The 17316-nt window shown below is 36.6% G+C and overlaps 1 protein-coding gene across 1 annotated transcript; it reads left to right on the top strand.

Annotated features, from left to right (window-relative positions):
• Positions 1-65: 65 nt before the first annotated feature.
• LOC139961975 (GATOR1 complex protein NPRL2-like) lies at positions 66-15488 on the top strand. The gene is made up of 11 exons (XM_071961733.1): positions 66-500; positions 1346-1437; positions 2618-2786; positions 3373-3481; positions 4346-4482; positions 5989-6086; positions 6452-6488; positions 7826-7919; positions 9327-9444; positions 10408-10503; positions 11449-15488. The coding sequence occupies exons 1-11, from the start codon at positions 417-419 to the stop codon at positions 11561-11563; spliced, it is 1149 nt and encodes a 382-aa protein (XP_071817834.1). The 5' UTR covers positions 66-416; the 3' UTR covers positions 11564-15488.
• The last annotated feature ends 1828 nt before the right edge of the window (positions 15489-17316 follow it).

Raw genomic sequence — 17316 nt, 5'->3', positions numbered from 1 at the left:
AGCAACGCGTATGTCAAAACGCCGAAGCCATAGGAGTTTCATTCTTCCCGATCGGCAATGTGGGTCCAGTTAGAGGAAGTCAGGACTTCACTGAATGTAAAGTCCAGTCTACTTACAGTTTTCTTTTGGTATTTTGTTTATAGGAATTCACCCTACGTATCAACTTTCAACTTCAAGAGTTATTCAAATTAATATCAGAATGGGTCTCTTTTGTGTAGGGCTAAGAAATCCGTGCGTTGGTAACAAATTCCAACCGCACTAGCCACAACTTTGGACAGTCTCATGTATGCCTGCCAAGATCCTGTGCAGGGTTGAGCAGAAAGTTGGAAGTGGCTTCAAATAGGAGCACCGATTATAGTTTCTGAAAAAAAGGAATTAATAAAAAGTCGAGTAACCGGTTTCGAAGAAAGAACATTATGAAAGTAATTAAAAAAGGTGCTATCGAGTGTATCTTTTTCAGCGAATTCCACCCAGAGGTTGGACCTCGGCTGACTTACCAGGTCAGTATATACACATACACTATGATACAGTAGGCCCATACAAACAATCTTTCTTTAGCCTAATAATAATATGTGGTAGGCTATCTACAGCCTGTAGAGGAAGATATGTATCTCAGTTATACTAGGCTTCTAAGTGCTGTAAATTGATTCATATCGTAGGCTTTACTTCAAAATATAAAAAAGAAATTTGAGCTGGACTATTCTTTAAAAGGGTGTGAAGACTTGCGCAAAAAGAAACTTCTAATGCCGGTAATTTGACCTAGTTTCGAATGAGGTGTAACAGAAGTGTTAAAAACCACCATCGATCCCAGAAAATACACACACAGCTTGCTACCGTTGGTAATTAGACACTAGTGTACAGTCAGTACATACAGCTGCGGTCAATACCCACATCACAGTATACAATCAATACAGCGATGGACATATTTTGCAGGTCCAGCTAAAGATAACAATTAAGGTATCACGTTTCATTACTGTCTGCATTTTGTAGCGACACGAACAAAACGTCACTTGCAAGCAACAGAAAGTCAACTTTTTCAGATGGCCACACGCGGTTTGGGGCGAGTCTTCAATGCCTTTAAGATACATGTGTACATTTAATTAGGTCCCTGTGAATATTTTTATTTGAGAAATTTACATGCAGTGCCAGTAGTGCATTAATTACATGCGGTAATGTGCAATGAATGTATGTGATGATATGATCATGATATGAGCAATTTTGTTTTGCCTAGTCCATTTGACATTTTCCGAATGAAATCAAAATAGGACAAACTTTGAACTTGAAGGGTTCCATGCTCGTGGTCGATTCATTTATGCTCTCCTTTTTCATGTTTTTTTAACTGCAGGTTCCAGATGACTGTATTTCCAGAGAAGAATTTGACATTTTGTCTGGTTACTTTATACCAAAGCCAGAACTGCTGGATAAACTAATCACCATGTGAGAAAATTCCTTGTTGCTACAGTTGTAGACCTTTCTTGTATTAAAGTGGATTTCAGACTATATAGTTCCCCTGAATAAGCTTGTTATTTCTTGGTCTCCTGTACAAGACAATCCATAATTCTGTTACATAGTTTTCTGTATACTTGTTCAACAATTAGTGATATGTGTTTTATTAAATGAGACATATAATCAAAATTGCAGGATTTACAGACAGTCACATCTACTATAAGCAAACACACGCAGAAAAAAACAAAAGCCTCATCCCCCATCCCCCACCCCCCCCCCAAAAAAAGTGGGAAATTCATGCAGGAAATTCAGAAATGCTTGAATGAAAGCCCTTCTAGTTCTTACTCGAATGTTGCAAAGATTATGGTAATCAATCTTGATAATTACCTCCATACATGCATTCAATATAAATAAATTTGTTAATTGTGTCATTTAATATGGAGCTAGTCCATTAGGCTAGAGCAGGGTTGTCCAACCTTTTGCAGAGGAGGGCCACATGGAATGATTATGATGAAGGAAGGGGCCGCATGAACCCTACGCTCGATTTTTTGCGCGAAGCCCAAGGCAACAAAATGTGAGCACTGCGCGCGGAGCGCACTGATTTATTTTCCTTCCTGATAAAATAGATGAATAAAGTCCAGCCGGCAACCCCCCCCCCCCCCTCCGCTGAGAGAGTGTCACACAAACTGACCTGTATGCAGTTTTTTTGGACCCAGAAGGTTCGAATGATTGATTATATAGCTTCAAATTGTTATCAATAAATCTGCTCACTAAATTTCACATCATAGAGCATCTCTGGCGGGCCGGACGCAACCCTGCGGCGGGCCGGACTGTGGCCCGCGGGTCGTAGGTTGGACAACCCTGGGCTAGAGGATTCAAAATCACTCTTGCATGTCAATTCTTTTGAAATTATTATAGCTGTCAGCAATATTCTTGCAATTATTCTTCACATTTTCAATGAATTTGCTGGTACCGTAGAATTTTATGATAATACAAGAAAACTAAGAATACAGGTAATAGTGTGTATAATGCCATAAAGCTTGATAACAGAGCAGTTCAGGTTGATGGAATGACCTGCAAACATATCTAGAATATATATTGTACCAAGTGTTCTAAATGACTTAAATGTCCTGTGACTATTTGCATCCTCATATTAATTTGACTTTTTCAGAAATGTGTGGGACAAGAAGATACTCGGTTGCCCTGTCGGGATCACCAATGCCAAATACTCTCGCAATGCCCTCCTCTTCAATGTTGGTTTCGTCTGCAGTGCTCGGACAGACGTGACTGCATATGAACCTATTGTGAAGAAGTTAGCTAGATACTTGGTGCAGATGGAGGTAACTTGATCTTTCTTTCATACTATTTGTTTTGCAAACAACTTATTAAAGGTCTGTTTAGTCCTTGCTTGCCCCCCATCCCCCCTCCCCCCCACCTCCAGACCTGCTGTCAGAACATAATAGGATAAGATAAACTTATTGTTACAGAGGTTCTGCTACTTGATCAGTTTTACAGCAAATAATTTTATTAAAGTATAATAGTTTATTAAAGTGTCTGAAAGTAAATTTTATGCAGGTAAAATAAAAACCTTCCACTGTTATATGTCACAATTGTAGCATGTATGTTTTCTTAGTTTCATACATGAAGTTAAGTTAATTGCTGTTGATCAACTGCTGTTTCTTTTTATATTAAAATTGTTTTCACTTTTGAGATTTCATACATTTTTTTTGCATATCTTTACATATATCTGTTATAAATTTCTTTCTCATATTTATCATGGAGCAGGAAAACGTTGTGAAATTTGATGTGTAATATTTTTATACATTGGCTGAATATATAAATAAATGAAATGAACTTCAACACAAAAGAACTGAGAAAGAAATGTTCTCAAAATGAATCCTTTTCTGTTTTGTTTGTTGTTTTCAGGTTGAGAGAGGGTTTATTTCTGGAGAAGATTCCAAAGCTAAAATACCAGATATACTCTCCCAGCTTCTCAACCAATTGAACCAGCATGGACAATGTTCTCTCTCTGTTGGTATGGTATAAACTTTCATATTTTTGAATATTTATCTGGAGCAACAACTGAATATATTATATAAAATATTGTCAGGCTATAGAAAATGGTTCATATTTCATAAGAGTTTGAAGATAACTTAAATGCTAATCTTGTAGTGTTATACGCTTAGTCCTTCAGGTACTAAGAATAACAAAGAAAGGATGAACACGATTCTTCTATATTTATGTCTGTTTATTGAATGGGTTCAGCGATCGTAGATAATAAGCCGTGTGAACATCAACTAGCATGCGTAAGCTGTATCTCATAGCTCACAATGCGAACACAACAATAAAGTACTGTATACAGATACTTCAGAATGATTACATTACAAATCTAACAATGAATTGAACCAATTTTAATTTCCAATGAATATCAGTATATGACAGAAAAAGTGAAGACTACGAGTGGTGAGTTTCGTGGCCAAATTGTCTTTTCATTTATGTCAAATCTCTCTCTCTCTCGCCATCTCGCTAATCTTAATTTTCTCCGGAATATGAAGTTTCTCACCTTTTAATTTTTCATCCATTGCAATATTGGCCCTTGGGACCTCTTTGCGTTGACTATTAACATAGAAACCTTGGTAACGGCGTACAAGTTATAAGCAGGCGAAGTTTTCAACTTGATTAACTTAAATCATTTTATCAGCTTTTGCTTCTCTTAAGATAAGATACAATTCTCGTAAGATTTAGTACTCAGCAGTTACATCAATGGTGGTGTCGTTCAGTAACGTAGGATTTTAAGGTCTCAATGTGACATTGTTGGCCAATTGTGAAGGAATTCATTTTGGTTTTACCCTGCAAAGAAAAAGACGAGATTATATATTTCTGTTGCTATTTCTTGCAGATGAATCCAACACAATCCATCTAAAGGTTGTGCATTCTAACGCAGAGGTGATCACCGTTAACGATCATCACGTTCCCATGTTTCTGACCAATGCCGATGTCTTGGACTCAAGGAAATGGGACTTAGCTACCCAACAGGTAAGAGTATGTATACATGTGGTTAATCACATAATGACCGATTTACAAGAAATTTGCCATTTTTGAAAATAGTATGTTAAATTTGTAATATAAAATATGTAATATTGTTAAATTTAAAATATGTTGTATTTGTCATATGTAATATTTGTTAATATGTTGGCCTCTTGTACATACAGTTGCAAAACTCCAGTTCAGTTGCAAATCTTTTTTGCACTCATAGCTACCAAAAATACGTCTGTTAGGTTGCAAATCATCTATTCACTCCCGTACATTCTGGTTAAGGGATGCACCGGATATCCTGTCCGGCCTGACGACGCTGAAAAAATATCCGGTTCTGGCTCTGGCCAGTTTATATTTGAAATCTGCCCAGAATTATCTCTTAATAAGATGTTGGTAGCAACCCTAAAATTTGTGGTCATTGAGTATCTTTTTCTGACAACTATGAACTTGCTACGAAGGAATGTAAACAACGAATGTAAATGGATCTAAATTTCCTTCTCTCACTACATTCCGAGCATATTCAGAATCCTCAGTTTTATTAATATTGTTTCACTGGTTTCATTTCCCCATGGAAAAATCTGGTCCGGCTGGACTTATCCAACTTTAGATCCATATTCTGGATGATAATATCAAACAATCACATGTTTATCATTGAGCAGTTAAATCTCTCACATTTGTGAATACAAAAAGTGTCAGCAATTGGGACTTCTTTTTTCAATTTCATCCCCTTTATGAATTACCATAAAAAATGAGAAAATCTAAGCTGATCTTTTTGAATGGTCCATTCAAGTGAATCCCCCATACTTGGAAGCCAAGGCAATATGCTTCATACATATTTTCCTTCATGGTAACATTCACTGCTAGAGAATTTCTATGAGCCCTTGTCTTACATCCGCTTATTCAAGTTTTACTTGGTTTGCCAACTTCTGCACAGGTCTCATATTTTGAATACCATAGTCATGGTAATCATTTCATTTTTGGTTTTGGTTTTTGTCTTAATAAAATTGAGTATCCCAATTGAAAACCAAGAATGTCTTTTCTGCCATATTTTTTATTGTAGTACTGATACAGTGATATATAGAAAACTATTGACATAGATTGATTTGTAACGTTCATAAAATATATCGTAATCAGCATGGGAATCGAATTCATGCAAATATATCATCCTACCATTGGCTTGATATGGCGCAGATGAAGATCCTATCATTTTCCTTGGGGAAATTTTGTACATGTATAGCTTCCTCACTAAAGCACTCTAGCTTTTTTTTGGTGGATGTTTTAAGAAAATTCGGAAGTGGGTCACTCATGTCTATGTCAACAATACCAGATTTATATTTGCCAATTATGTTTGTAAATATGTTATGAATTAATGAAGTAGTTGTAGCCTTTATTCATGTTGGCTAAGTTACGACAGGTTAGAAGGTTCTTTGCATAGTAAAGATCATCTGCAACATTGAATTACCTCTCATCTTGTTTCATTCTCTTTTTATTATTTTTGTACTCTAGATTTTACCTCATATTGATGGTATCAACCATGTGAAGACAATCACAGCTAAAGCAGGGATTGAACTCAGTGTATCAAAAATATGTCTACAGAATCTAATGTAAGTGAGATGTTTCCCTAGGTTTATTGCAAAATCATGGTGGGAAAACCTTTGGTTGGGAGGCTCTGAATTGCCATTTCAGAGAGGCTACATATTCCAGTTGGACTTTTTTTCTCTGACCTTTTGCAATTTTGTTGTTATTTTCATGATCACTATTACTTTTTGGGTTTTGTTTTCAATTTGTTGCAGGGAAAGTTCTTTTACCCCAAAGACTAATCCCTGGACCCTCAGAGTTGTAATTTTGACCAAAAATTGTTTAAAAAAAATTAATTGATCTAAATTTTGAAAACAACTGTAATGAGTTATTGACAATGCATGTAAAATTCATATTTTTAGAACCAGGAAGTTTTCTTTTCTTTCTACAGAGCTTATGGTGTCATCAAGATAATACCTGTATTTCAGGTGAGTCTAGAATCCATAGAGTAGTCAAACAACTTTGAGAAAGATAAAGTAACAGATGAAAGAATCCTAATGCTTGCATTGGTGTTTCCATACGTACGTTAATCGAATGTACCAATTGAATTTGTGAATGAGGATGTCATGGCAATGTTCTAATTGTAGGAGATACGATCCCGATCCTGTACACATCTGCCAACATAGAAAGATCTTCCGATAGGTTTAGTCTTAAAAGGTGCAAACTGTGAAAGCCGCATAATTGGATGTTAAAGTGAGACACATAGCCAACTCCGAGAGATGCTACATGATTCATCAAATACTTAATCAAAGAGCTATAAAAAAAAACATTTTTTTATTTGAGAGGCGCGTCGAGTAAAACATAGGCACATCCATCATTAAGTTGTTTTTATCAATGTTATGGGTTAATAAGATTATAGGGGAATATGTTATTGGTAAATAAAAATAAGAAATTCCTCCTCATACAGAAATCTTCATAAAGATAAATTTAGAGCCCCCCCCCCTTTGGTTGGTGTACTAGTATGTACTTTCATATGCAGCACAAATTACTTTGGGTCCTGTATCCTCTGATGGTGAACATAATCAGTTTGTGTGTATGCATGCCATTAGAATTTGTGTGTAAAATTTGATAATCGGTATTGCATCTTTGCTAGCTAGTCACTAGAATTATTCACTGAACACAAAAATGTTGAATGTAATCCTAACCAAAATGGTTCTGCCACATGTGTTTGTACTGTGACATCACTTATTGGTAAAACACCGACAGCCTTCTGACACATCTATTAAACTTTAGACTTAGAAGTATCTCTCGAAGAAGAGTATTTTCGAGAGTGTTCTGGGGATAACCATTCATTATAAAACATTGCTCAGAAATATAAGCTGAATATAACAGAATAAAATAAAACTGATAGCAAACTGCTTATCCACTAGAGAGCCTGTGTAATAGAATGTGTAAAAGTAAGTTGGCCTGACGTTTTGATCCTAGCAGGATCTTCTTCAGAGGCTAAATGACAGTAACAGTAACAGAAGGGACAAAAACACGCACAGAATACAGACAGGTTAATGAGCACGGTGAACACAATGAGATAGATGAAAGGGGATTATAAGTAGACAAGGGATGGAGAGAAGAAAGCAACAGGGGAATATAACAGATTGGTATTTATATTTCCTTCATGAAGGATTCTAGAGCTGAATATAACAGATTGGGTTTTATATTTCCTTCAAGAAGGATTCTAGAGTTTTCCCGATAAATGTGTACCCCTTGTATGATTGTATATCTATTTAATCATCTGGCATTGTTTTTTAATTTTTTTTTGTCTTTCCAGTACACCAATGTTTATCTGCTGCAGCCAGACGTTAATAAAGTCGTAGAAGATGATCAGTTACGTGAAGACTGTATCAAATATGTCACCTTAGAAGGTCAGTAACCAAATGAATCACTTTTCTCCTGTTTTAAAGTCACTGTCTCATGCATGGTGTTGTATAAAATAATGACTTGTAACATTTAAGGTTTCACAATGTGGCACTTTGAATGAATACGTTGGCAAATGCAGGGTTGTTAACAAAAGAGGGATCTGGGAGACAAGTATTGGTAGATTTCCTGTGAGTTGCCATGACAACTTAAATGATGGTATGTCTCATGCATGGTGTTGTATAAAATAAGGACTTGTAACATTTAAGTTTTCACTATGTGACACTTAGAATGAATACGTTGGTAGATCCAGGATTGTTAACAAAAGAGGTATCTGGTAGACAAGTACAGTATCGGTAGATTTCCTGTGAGTTGCCATAACAACTTAAATGATCGTATATCTCATGCATGGTGTTGAATGAAATAAGGACTTGTAACATTTAAGTTTTCACCATGTGGCACTTAGAATGAATACGTTGGCAGATCCAGGATTGTTAACAAAAGAGGGATCTGGGAGACAAGTATCGGTAGATTTCCTGTGAGTTGCCATAACAACTTAAATGATCGTATGTCTCATGCATGGTGTTGTATAAAATAAGGACTTGTAACATTTAAGTTTTCACTATGTGACACTTAGAATGAATACGTTGGTAGATCCAGGATTGTTAACAAAAGAGGTATCTGGTAGACAAGTACAGTATCGGTAGATTTCCTGTGAGTTGCCATAACAACTTAAATGATCGTATGTCTCATGCATGGTGTTGTATGAAATAAGGACTTGTAACATTTAAGTTTTCACCATGTGGCACTTAGAATGAATACGTTGGCAGATTCCAGGATTGTTAACAAAAGCGAGATCTGGGAGACAAGTATCGGTAGATCTCCTGTGAGTTGCCATAACAACTTAAAATGATCGTCTATTTGGTGTCATGGGTTTTTGTCCCGGTTTTGCATTCATAGAGTAGATTTGCCAATGTTCATGGGCTGTTGCCAGATACAAAAATTTCAGAAGTTGCCTGGAAGATTGCAAACGTTTACTCCCTTCTGTATATAGACTCTCTGTACTAAGAACTGTGTATAGCTTTGCATATCGCGGTATGAATGTTTTTAAATTTAGTGAAAGGCTGTATCAAATGTGTCACCATGAAAAAAGGTGAGCATAATCCTTATCAAGTGTCTATTCCTTCACATCAGGTATTTTTGTATCAAAAGAATAGTTTAACTTGTCCAGTATTTTAGAGAACATTGAACTCTTTTATTTCAGTGAATATAGCAAATTTTGTAGGAGATTGTGCTAAAGTCGCATGAATAAATTTAGTTTATGATATGCAGATACGTAAACAACTGTCACAAGTAGTAAAAAGAGAAGTACATTGAATGGCGACGGCTTCTAAATACTTTCCATCCACTCTCAGGTCACGATCCACCGTCGGCTAGATCCATTCTTCAGCTCTATTGTGCACTAGGTCCAGGAACAACTGTCAGGGACTTGTGCCTAAGACATGATCCTAAGTCCTTAGGAGTTGATGAAAGGTGAGAGAATGCATTTGATTTTCATCTCATCAAAGTTTGTTTGGGGATGGTAGTAAGCATCTTGCAAGGTTTATAATCTCTTGAAATCTTTGCTTTTGTTGTCAACTAAGATGGGGAAAATAAGAGCAGTTATCTGTTTATTTTTCCACAGCTGTGGATGTCTCTTGGCATTTAAATATCTTGTCACACAAAATCTTTGAACTTAAAAAAATACAGTGATTGCACTTTTGCTTAATACCTGTCAGAACAAGTATTTGTTGCTTGGGCTAGTTACAGACTGAGGGAACCATGCAGCTAAAACAGAAGAGGATAATTTTAAGGGATGAAGCAGATGCAGCCAGAATTTTAGTCTTGATATGTTATAGTCCAATTTGTTAATAAAAGCAACCATTTGAGTTCTAGTAATGTTTCTACAAGGGTTCTGGGTTTATCAAGATATTTCACCATTATTATATTTTCAATCTCTAGAATGCTGCCTTAAGGTTAAACCAATGATGACGTCAAATATTGCTCAGTGCAGGCCTAAATGTTATTGTTAATCCATTGTTTGATCAATTCTAATAACTCAACAAAAGCCAACTTCTTTTAAACTTCAGATGAACAACAGAGCATGGAAGACATCCAAGATCATTTGTCCTCGACAAATATGCCCTGCATTGTTAAACACGTCACTTTGATGCCATAAAATATGCTATTTGTAGACTATTTATTTATTTATATTTATTTATTTATATATCTATTTATTTATTTATTTATAGTCTATGTATTTATAGACTAAATAGTCCAGTCACTTTATTTGATAAACCTGGGCAGTTTCTCAAAAAATTGAAAGTGTTCTAGAAATTCAACTTTGTACCGATAAACAATTTTCTTTAAAAGCTGTCTACAACGTATCAAAGTTAATGTTATACTTAAGTTCGTCCTTTAATGACGAAGTAATAGAATGTCTTTTTTTGTCAACAGGAACCTGATCCAGTTCGGAGTGGTCAGAGGGTTGATCAGGAGACTTGTCCCTCATCCAGTGAGGGTAGGGGGCAGGAAGGGTGCCAAACTTGACAGGTAATAATAAATCAAGAGTCTTGTAGCTTTTGGTCTGTTACATTTGATCAGTAGCTTGCATCATCAGTTTCACCACAGATATGCTGCAGGTATATGCTTCAAAATATGATTACAGTTGAGCGAATTGTTAAGGCATGAATTGAAAAACTTTGTTAACAGTTAAGCTAAAGAGCTCTCCTCTGGGACTGTGGTATGGAGAAATTGTGAGCTATCATTTGATGCTTGGACAGTGCATGGTGACAGAGAAATGAACAAAGAAATCTTATGGAAAAAAATGTAAAGACGGATTTGGAATAATCTGACTATAAGTGCATCATAGTGTTAATGATTACCAGGGCAAATCTGTGAGGACTTTTCCTGGTTTTCCAAGTCTTAACTTGTTTGAACAGCAAATTTGATAGTCTGACAAAATGTGGCAAAAATAAAATAAGAACAAACAATATATTCACTGTAAGAATTTCCCACCAGCACCAGCTAATAGGCCTGTAGAATTTCCCATTTGGGTGGATCATAGGCCTAGCTACCACTAATTTTTTTTTTTTTTTAAATCTCCAAAGTGATGTCGGGTAATACCAATTTATCGTATTGACCTATATGGGATTACTCAGTTTAAATGCGATCTGAATTGGATGTAAACAACTAGTCGTCCGTCGGACGACCACCACAGCTGATGTAGATCCTCTGAACGGAAATTTGTTTGTCTCGGAAGACTGTTAAAAAGTAGCTGTTTTCATCATGTCGCTTCTTCTTTCTTAAGCAAATATATGAACGAAAGCATTTCTATAATAGTCACAATTTTAAATGATGTGGATATCACATTTTGCATTCAAAGTTACATCTGTTTTTCTTTTAAATACATATATCTTTTCTGAAATGTTTCTTTTGTTGGCAAGAGTTGATACGAACGACCTACAAATGATATCTCAAATATTTTGCCCTCTAAAGGTATATGCAGGGTGATATGGACCTCGATCAGATCTGTTGCAAGACGGGAATACCTCACGAGGAACTCGAAAGCCAAATACAGAGTGACCCAAATATCCATGTTTGTTGGAAGTGAGAGTTTCATCATTTAACCAAAGTATGGAGAAGCTGGTTTTCGCCTGTGAGAAATGTGCTACTTCTCAGACGGATCCTTATTTCGCCGAATTTCAAACGAATCTTTCCGTTTCCGTCGTCCATACTTGCCAGTAGGATGTGCCCTGTTTTTTGGGGGTTTTTTGCTATCGCGATGAAAAACTTCAGCAGTCACTAATTCTGTTGGAAGTATTCCAGAGTTTTTGTTAACTGTATGTTTTATATGTGAGTACTTGTGAAGTGTGAGGACAGCATCGTAACTGCTCTTGGGCAAGTTTAGTGTAGAGGGCGCTCTACGGTCACGTCACACAAACACGAAGAATGACAATTACTTAGTAGACCATCAGTTGAACTATTTATTTGGTTTCAACTGTGCCTTAATTTCTTGAACATTCGTTGTTCGGTGACTACATAAGAATTAAGGAAATAACAAAAACCATGCATAATTGATAAATCTACACCGTAACACGATATCAAACATTATATATGATGACATTGAAATTGGGTTGATGAAGAGAAACACGGTACGAATTTGGGAATATGTCACAATCGTCTTCTGACCACAATATCTCAACCTGCTGGTTGCGACCATTAGAATCAAGGAAATAACAAAAACCATGCTTAATTGATAAATCTACACCGTAACACGATATCAAACATTATATATGATGACATTGAAATTGGGTTGATGAAGAGAAACACGGTACGAATTTGGGAATATGTCACAATCGTCTTCTGACCACAATATCTCAACCTGCCGGTTGTGACCATTAGCATGAATGCAAATATAAGACTTTACAATAGACTGATTCACAACGATACACAAATACAGTGCTACATTCTAAGAAACCTATATAAAATACAACAGTGCTCACGTGAATATGACCGCTCTAGGCCTCACAAATCGTAAACATTCTCTTAAGACATCAACTTTCCCGACTTCAACCCTGTAATATAAACATGACAACAATTACATCTTTTCATTAGTACATCTTGCGATACAACTTGCAGTAGAACACAATAAAAACAAACTGAACAAATCTGTGTTGTTTATAACACAATATAGGCTATCACAAAGTCTCCACAAGGTCATTGAACCTCTCCAACAACTGAATCTACATAGCTCATGAATATTCATGACACAATGACAACCAGCGTGACCCCTGTCCTACCACTGACCATGTGTATAAATATCCCATAATAATTAACCGCAGGTCTCACAGTGCAAAAGCCATCGATAAAACACAATTTCTACTGGAATATTCCCACTCATGAAACCCTGAAATATCGTGAACATAATATGAAAGATCGTGTGTGTGTTTGATAGAATTCAAGGACATATATGACTTAGTAGATTATCATTTAAACTGTTACGAATCACGCTACTTTCCAACAACATAACGCTAGGCTAATTCACAATGACCGCACTGGCGGTAACATTGTGTAATATTGTGACGAGCCCGGCTCCTCCGATAGTAAAACTATATCGGGACTCGCGATAGAAAGGTACTGGGATATCTTGATGCCGTATTTATGCTTCTTCAGGAGATGTCTCGAACGGAAGAAAACAATGACTTCACAGAAAAACAATTTGACAAGATCGGATTTGATTAATGATTCGGTATAATTTCTTCTCTGTCGATTCTCTTTACAAATAAAACTAAATTACAATGACTTGACTTGACTCCGTCAATTAAACAATTAGAAAGGGTGATGAAACGGTGACGAAGCAACGAACTGATCACGGAGCGCTGACGGAGTGATAAAACTTTCGGCCCCCTTTTACTTTTTAAACCTTACTTCCATAAAAATCCCTCTGCGCATAATCAGTAGGCAGCCAATAACCTGACCATCCTGTATTAACTTAACGATATAAAAATAAGTGCGCTGGCACTGATCTGCCCTGATTGGTTGGGAGTTTGGAAGTCCATCCCCCTTTCTATGGAAACTTCCATACCACGTGAGAGAACCTTCTCGAATGTTCCACAGACATAATGGAATCTATTTTGGGAAAAGGCCCTGTACCAAGATTCAATAAGATAGTTAAAAACTTCTCGTGGGAAAACTGAATCCATGACCTAGATAAATACATAAGAGGCCTGTAAGGTGTCTCGATGGAGCTTTTCGGTAACATCAAAGAGATGGTATTACTATTTCATAACAATTGGGATCACTAAATAATACATGAAATTTGGTCATCTTGGATACCAAGACCAATTGATATACCAAATGATACAAGCACAATTACAAAATACATCTTACCCATTATCGACTGTTTCTGATGACAATGTCGACGTAAATGAAGATTGATTTCCGTGGTTTAACATAAATTTGGTAGGTTACGCAGCCAGTGTGCACGACAGTTCGACGAACCTGCTGAGTAATGATATTTTTGGCAGGCCGATTGAGAAAAAATGGGAGCGCACTTGCAAAGCAGGGAAATACCTAACAAGTACTGATGGTATAAGACATTGGTCTCATAAAGAGTGGTACCAATGTGATTTTTTTTATCTGGTGGAAATCTCTCATTGTAATAATGAATCACTATTATATTTCAAAAGAAAAGTGACTCTAACACATTTTTTGTCTCGACGGAGATGATACAGTGACTCGAGTCGCTGACTTGACTGGAGTCGTGAAAATCAATGGCGATGACTCAACTCTCCTGTGGATGAAGTAAACTTGTTACAAACTCTGCCATCTCTATCAGTGATCATATTGTGAGATGATGTGTTATGGATTTGAAGATCTAGTTTTCATCATCCATAAAGATAAAGTATCTAGAATTTACATTTTGGTATTTGCTAGAAATTCGTCTAGGATATCGTCTGTTGACTGTGTCATTGAAAAAAAATCACAGTCGCCATGTTGGTCGAGCATTCAGTTGTTGTGACTTGTAATTACTTTGTGCATCCGATTGGGCCATTTGCCATTTTTTTTTAAAGTTTTGGCATATGGTTTAAAATCTGTATATAATATATAGATATATGAAAATAGATTTAAAACATGTTTTTGTGAGGATATAAGGTGAGAGCCATATACTCCCTTGGACTAATTGCTTTGTGAGTAAGAAGTTTACTTATGACTTATCTTGTGTTGCCTGAAGTTCATTGTATGACATTGCTTCTAGCTGGGCAGTTTTGCTATTAAGTTCCTCAAGTCCACAATCCCTGTACACTAGAGCACACACTCATGTTGACTTGTTAAAGGAGCATTTTGTGTCCTTTTCTATGATTTTTCTCAACTTCACTGACTCTACTATGCCATAACGACATACATAACTAGCTTATCTTCTTAAATCTTACTTCAAATGATGGCATAAAAGTCGAAAGTTTGCAACTTTCAACTTTGTTTTTCTCCAAGATATTTTCCGTTGGGATCCCAATAAACCTCGCCCGTAATATGAATATTTAAACACTACGAACGTCATTGACCAATACGTAATACAACACCAAGCTTGATTTGTGTACAGTCTATATGGCAGTTGTATAGTACCAGGGAGTTCCATAACAACTCCCTGGATGAACCAACGCAAATTCTTGAATCTATTTTAGCAATGGCTTATAACTAAACCTGCATCTCTGATTGGTTGAATTCAAACTAGTGGGTTTGGGGGAACTGTATGCGATTAATTTTAAATGTGGAATTTGTCGTGGACACTTTTCTCATTATCTGCAAATATCCTTAACTACTCGCAATTGAAGATTATGGCAGGGAAAAACTAGGCTAATATCTTAGTTTGCTGTTTTGTGATTGATATATGTAAAAAACTTGATGGACATGTCAAAAAAGTAGAAAATAGCGACCAAACGCAAAATGCTGCTTTAAAGGATGAATGTAGACACAAAGTTATATTGATATGTTTTGTTGTACTGGTAAAGAAAAAGAAAACATTACCAATCAGTCGATCCAGGTTGTATATCTATACCACTTTTAATTTCTGAGAAATGTTCCTTTAAACATCTGAGCACCATCAATTAAAGTGACTGAACTACTAAGTCTAACCCAAAGACCATTATGTCAGTTCCTCATATGCAGCATAAGATAAGGTGACCATATTTTGGTGACTGAAATCGGGGACATTTATTGCGTGACTGATATTGGGGAGGGGTTTAAGGGAAGGGGCTGTCCCCCTCCCCCTTTGGAAAATTTTCAAGTGCCTAAGGTGCTTAGATGTAAAATGGTGATACTTTGAAGCACCTTTTAAATCAATTTTATTTTCAAAAATGAAGCTTTTTCTTAAATGATATCCTTCTTTGAGAGCTTGTGATTTGCTCATGCTCACACAATAAGTGTCGTTGTGTCGCCGTAGTTGCCATTTATACGGTCGAAAGAGTGCTAGGCTAGATCGATCTAGCATATTTTTAACAGTGTTTCCACTTTACACTGGCCCACCTGAAATACTGGTTATGAGTTCCGTTCTGTGACTGCACACTTGACTAAATTTTGTTTTTACAATTATTTTACTAATAATGTGGGATATTTTCGAAATTCCTGAACATTTTGACGATTCGGGGACATTTTCGGGGACACTTGTTCATCGGGGACAGCACACTGTAATCGGGGGCTGTCCCCGAAAATTGGGGACGTCTGGTCACCTTAGCATAAGATCAACTACAAAAACAGAAGGCATTGTACGGAACTATTACATATACTGTGCGTTCAAGTTTTTTGACGGACAAGTGGTGTTGAATGTCAGTCATCCAAGGGTGCTCTGTTTCTCATATGAAATTCAAATAACCTGATTTGTTTGACTTACTGGGTAAAATTAAGGAGAAAAACCTGTTTGTAGATACCAATGAAGACCTATCATTCCTGATATGCAGCAGATTTAAAAGCTAGCTGAATTCTTGAAACACTGGAAATACTATAAAACCATTACCAGCACTCAATATTTACTTTCCTCACAGACTATGACATAGTAATTCTTTGAGAGCACAAGGAGTAATTCGCCTAGCACTTCTGTGCTACCCTGCACCATCTTGTACTTGTGGGATTTCTATGAGTGTGAGGTCAAGGTTGGCCTATCAACTTCCAAATTCCTCTCCCCTTCCCTTTCTTTACCTTTCCTCTCCCTGACCCCCCCCCCCCCCCCATCACTTCATATTTTGTACTGTCACTGTTCTATAAATATTGAATAAATTAATGAGTCTCTTTGGCAGCCTGAGTGATGTTGGAAAGTGCGAAAGCATGAATACATACTTTAATTATTAATAATAATATTGTTTCAAGAAAAACTGACCGCAGAGCATCTACAGTACAAAACTTCAACAGTTGCCAGTGGCATGAAACTAAGCACTGCTTAGAGAGTTGGGATAGGGGAAGGCCACTACTGCCCAGCTTACATTACAATAGAAGAAAAGAAGACTACACTTCTTATAGAGAAACAGGGCGGGTGCATTATTTATCCTGACCCCAAGGGTCAGTACTATGTTTGCCCGAGTTCAGCATTCCATGCAAGCTAGCCTAGCTAGGGGGTTAGTTAGTGAGCGGGATATAGCCAAGCTTTTTGGGGTTGAATCTGCTGGAGCTGACATCTGTTGTCATGTGCCAGACCTTAATGAATTTAATCATGAACAATGTCCTTTACAATTTATTCAGTGGAATACTTTTAAACCAAATTGTGACACTTCCCTGACTGAACATACCCTACTTAAATCACAACTGTTTGAAAGGTTTTAACAAACTTCCTTTTCGTGTGTATGTTTTTATCTTACTGTTGCACAGCTGATTCAA

Source organism: Apostichopus japonicus, chromosome 20 (genome assembly GCF_037975245.1).
Source record: "Apostichopus japonicus isolate 1M-3 chromosome 20, ASM3797524v1, whole genome shotgun sequence".
NCBI lineage: Eukaryota > Metazoa > Echinodermata > Holothuroidea > Aspidochirotida > Stichopodidae > Apostichopus > Apostichopus japonicus.
This window is presented reverse-complemented; position numbering and strand designations above follow the sequence as displayed.

Bases quoted from the DNA above. Each gene is read 5' to 3' on its own strand.
- LOC139961975 (XM_071961733.1), top strand. From the start codon at position 417: ATGAAAGTAATTAAAAAAGGTGCTATCGAGTGTATCTTTTTCAGCGAA. The intron at 3,482-4,345 runs GTATGGTATAAA...TATTTCTTGCAG, and splicing joins ACAATGTTCTCTCTCTGTTG to ATGAATCCAACACAATCCAT. The intron at 10,504-11,448 runs GTAATAATAAAT...TGCCCTCTAAAG, and splicing joins AAGGGTGCCAAACTTGACAG to GTATATGCAGGGTGATATGG.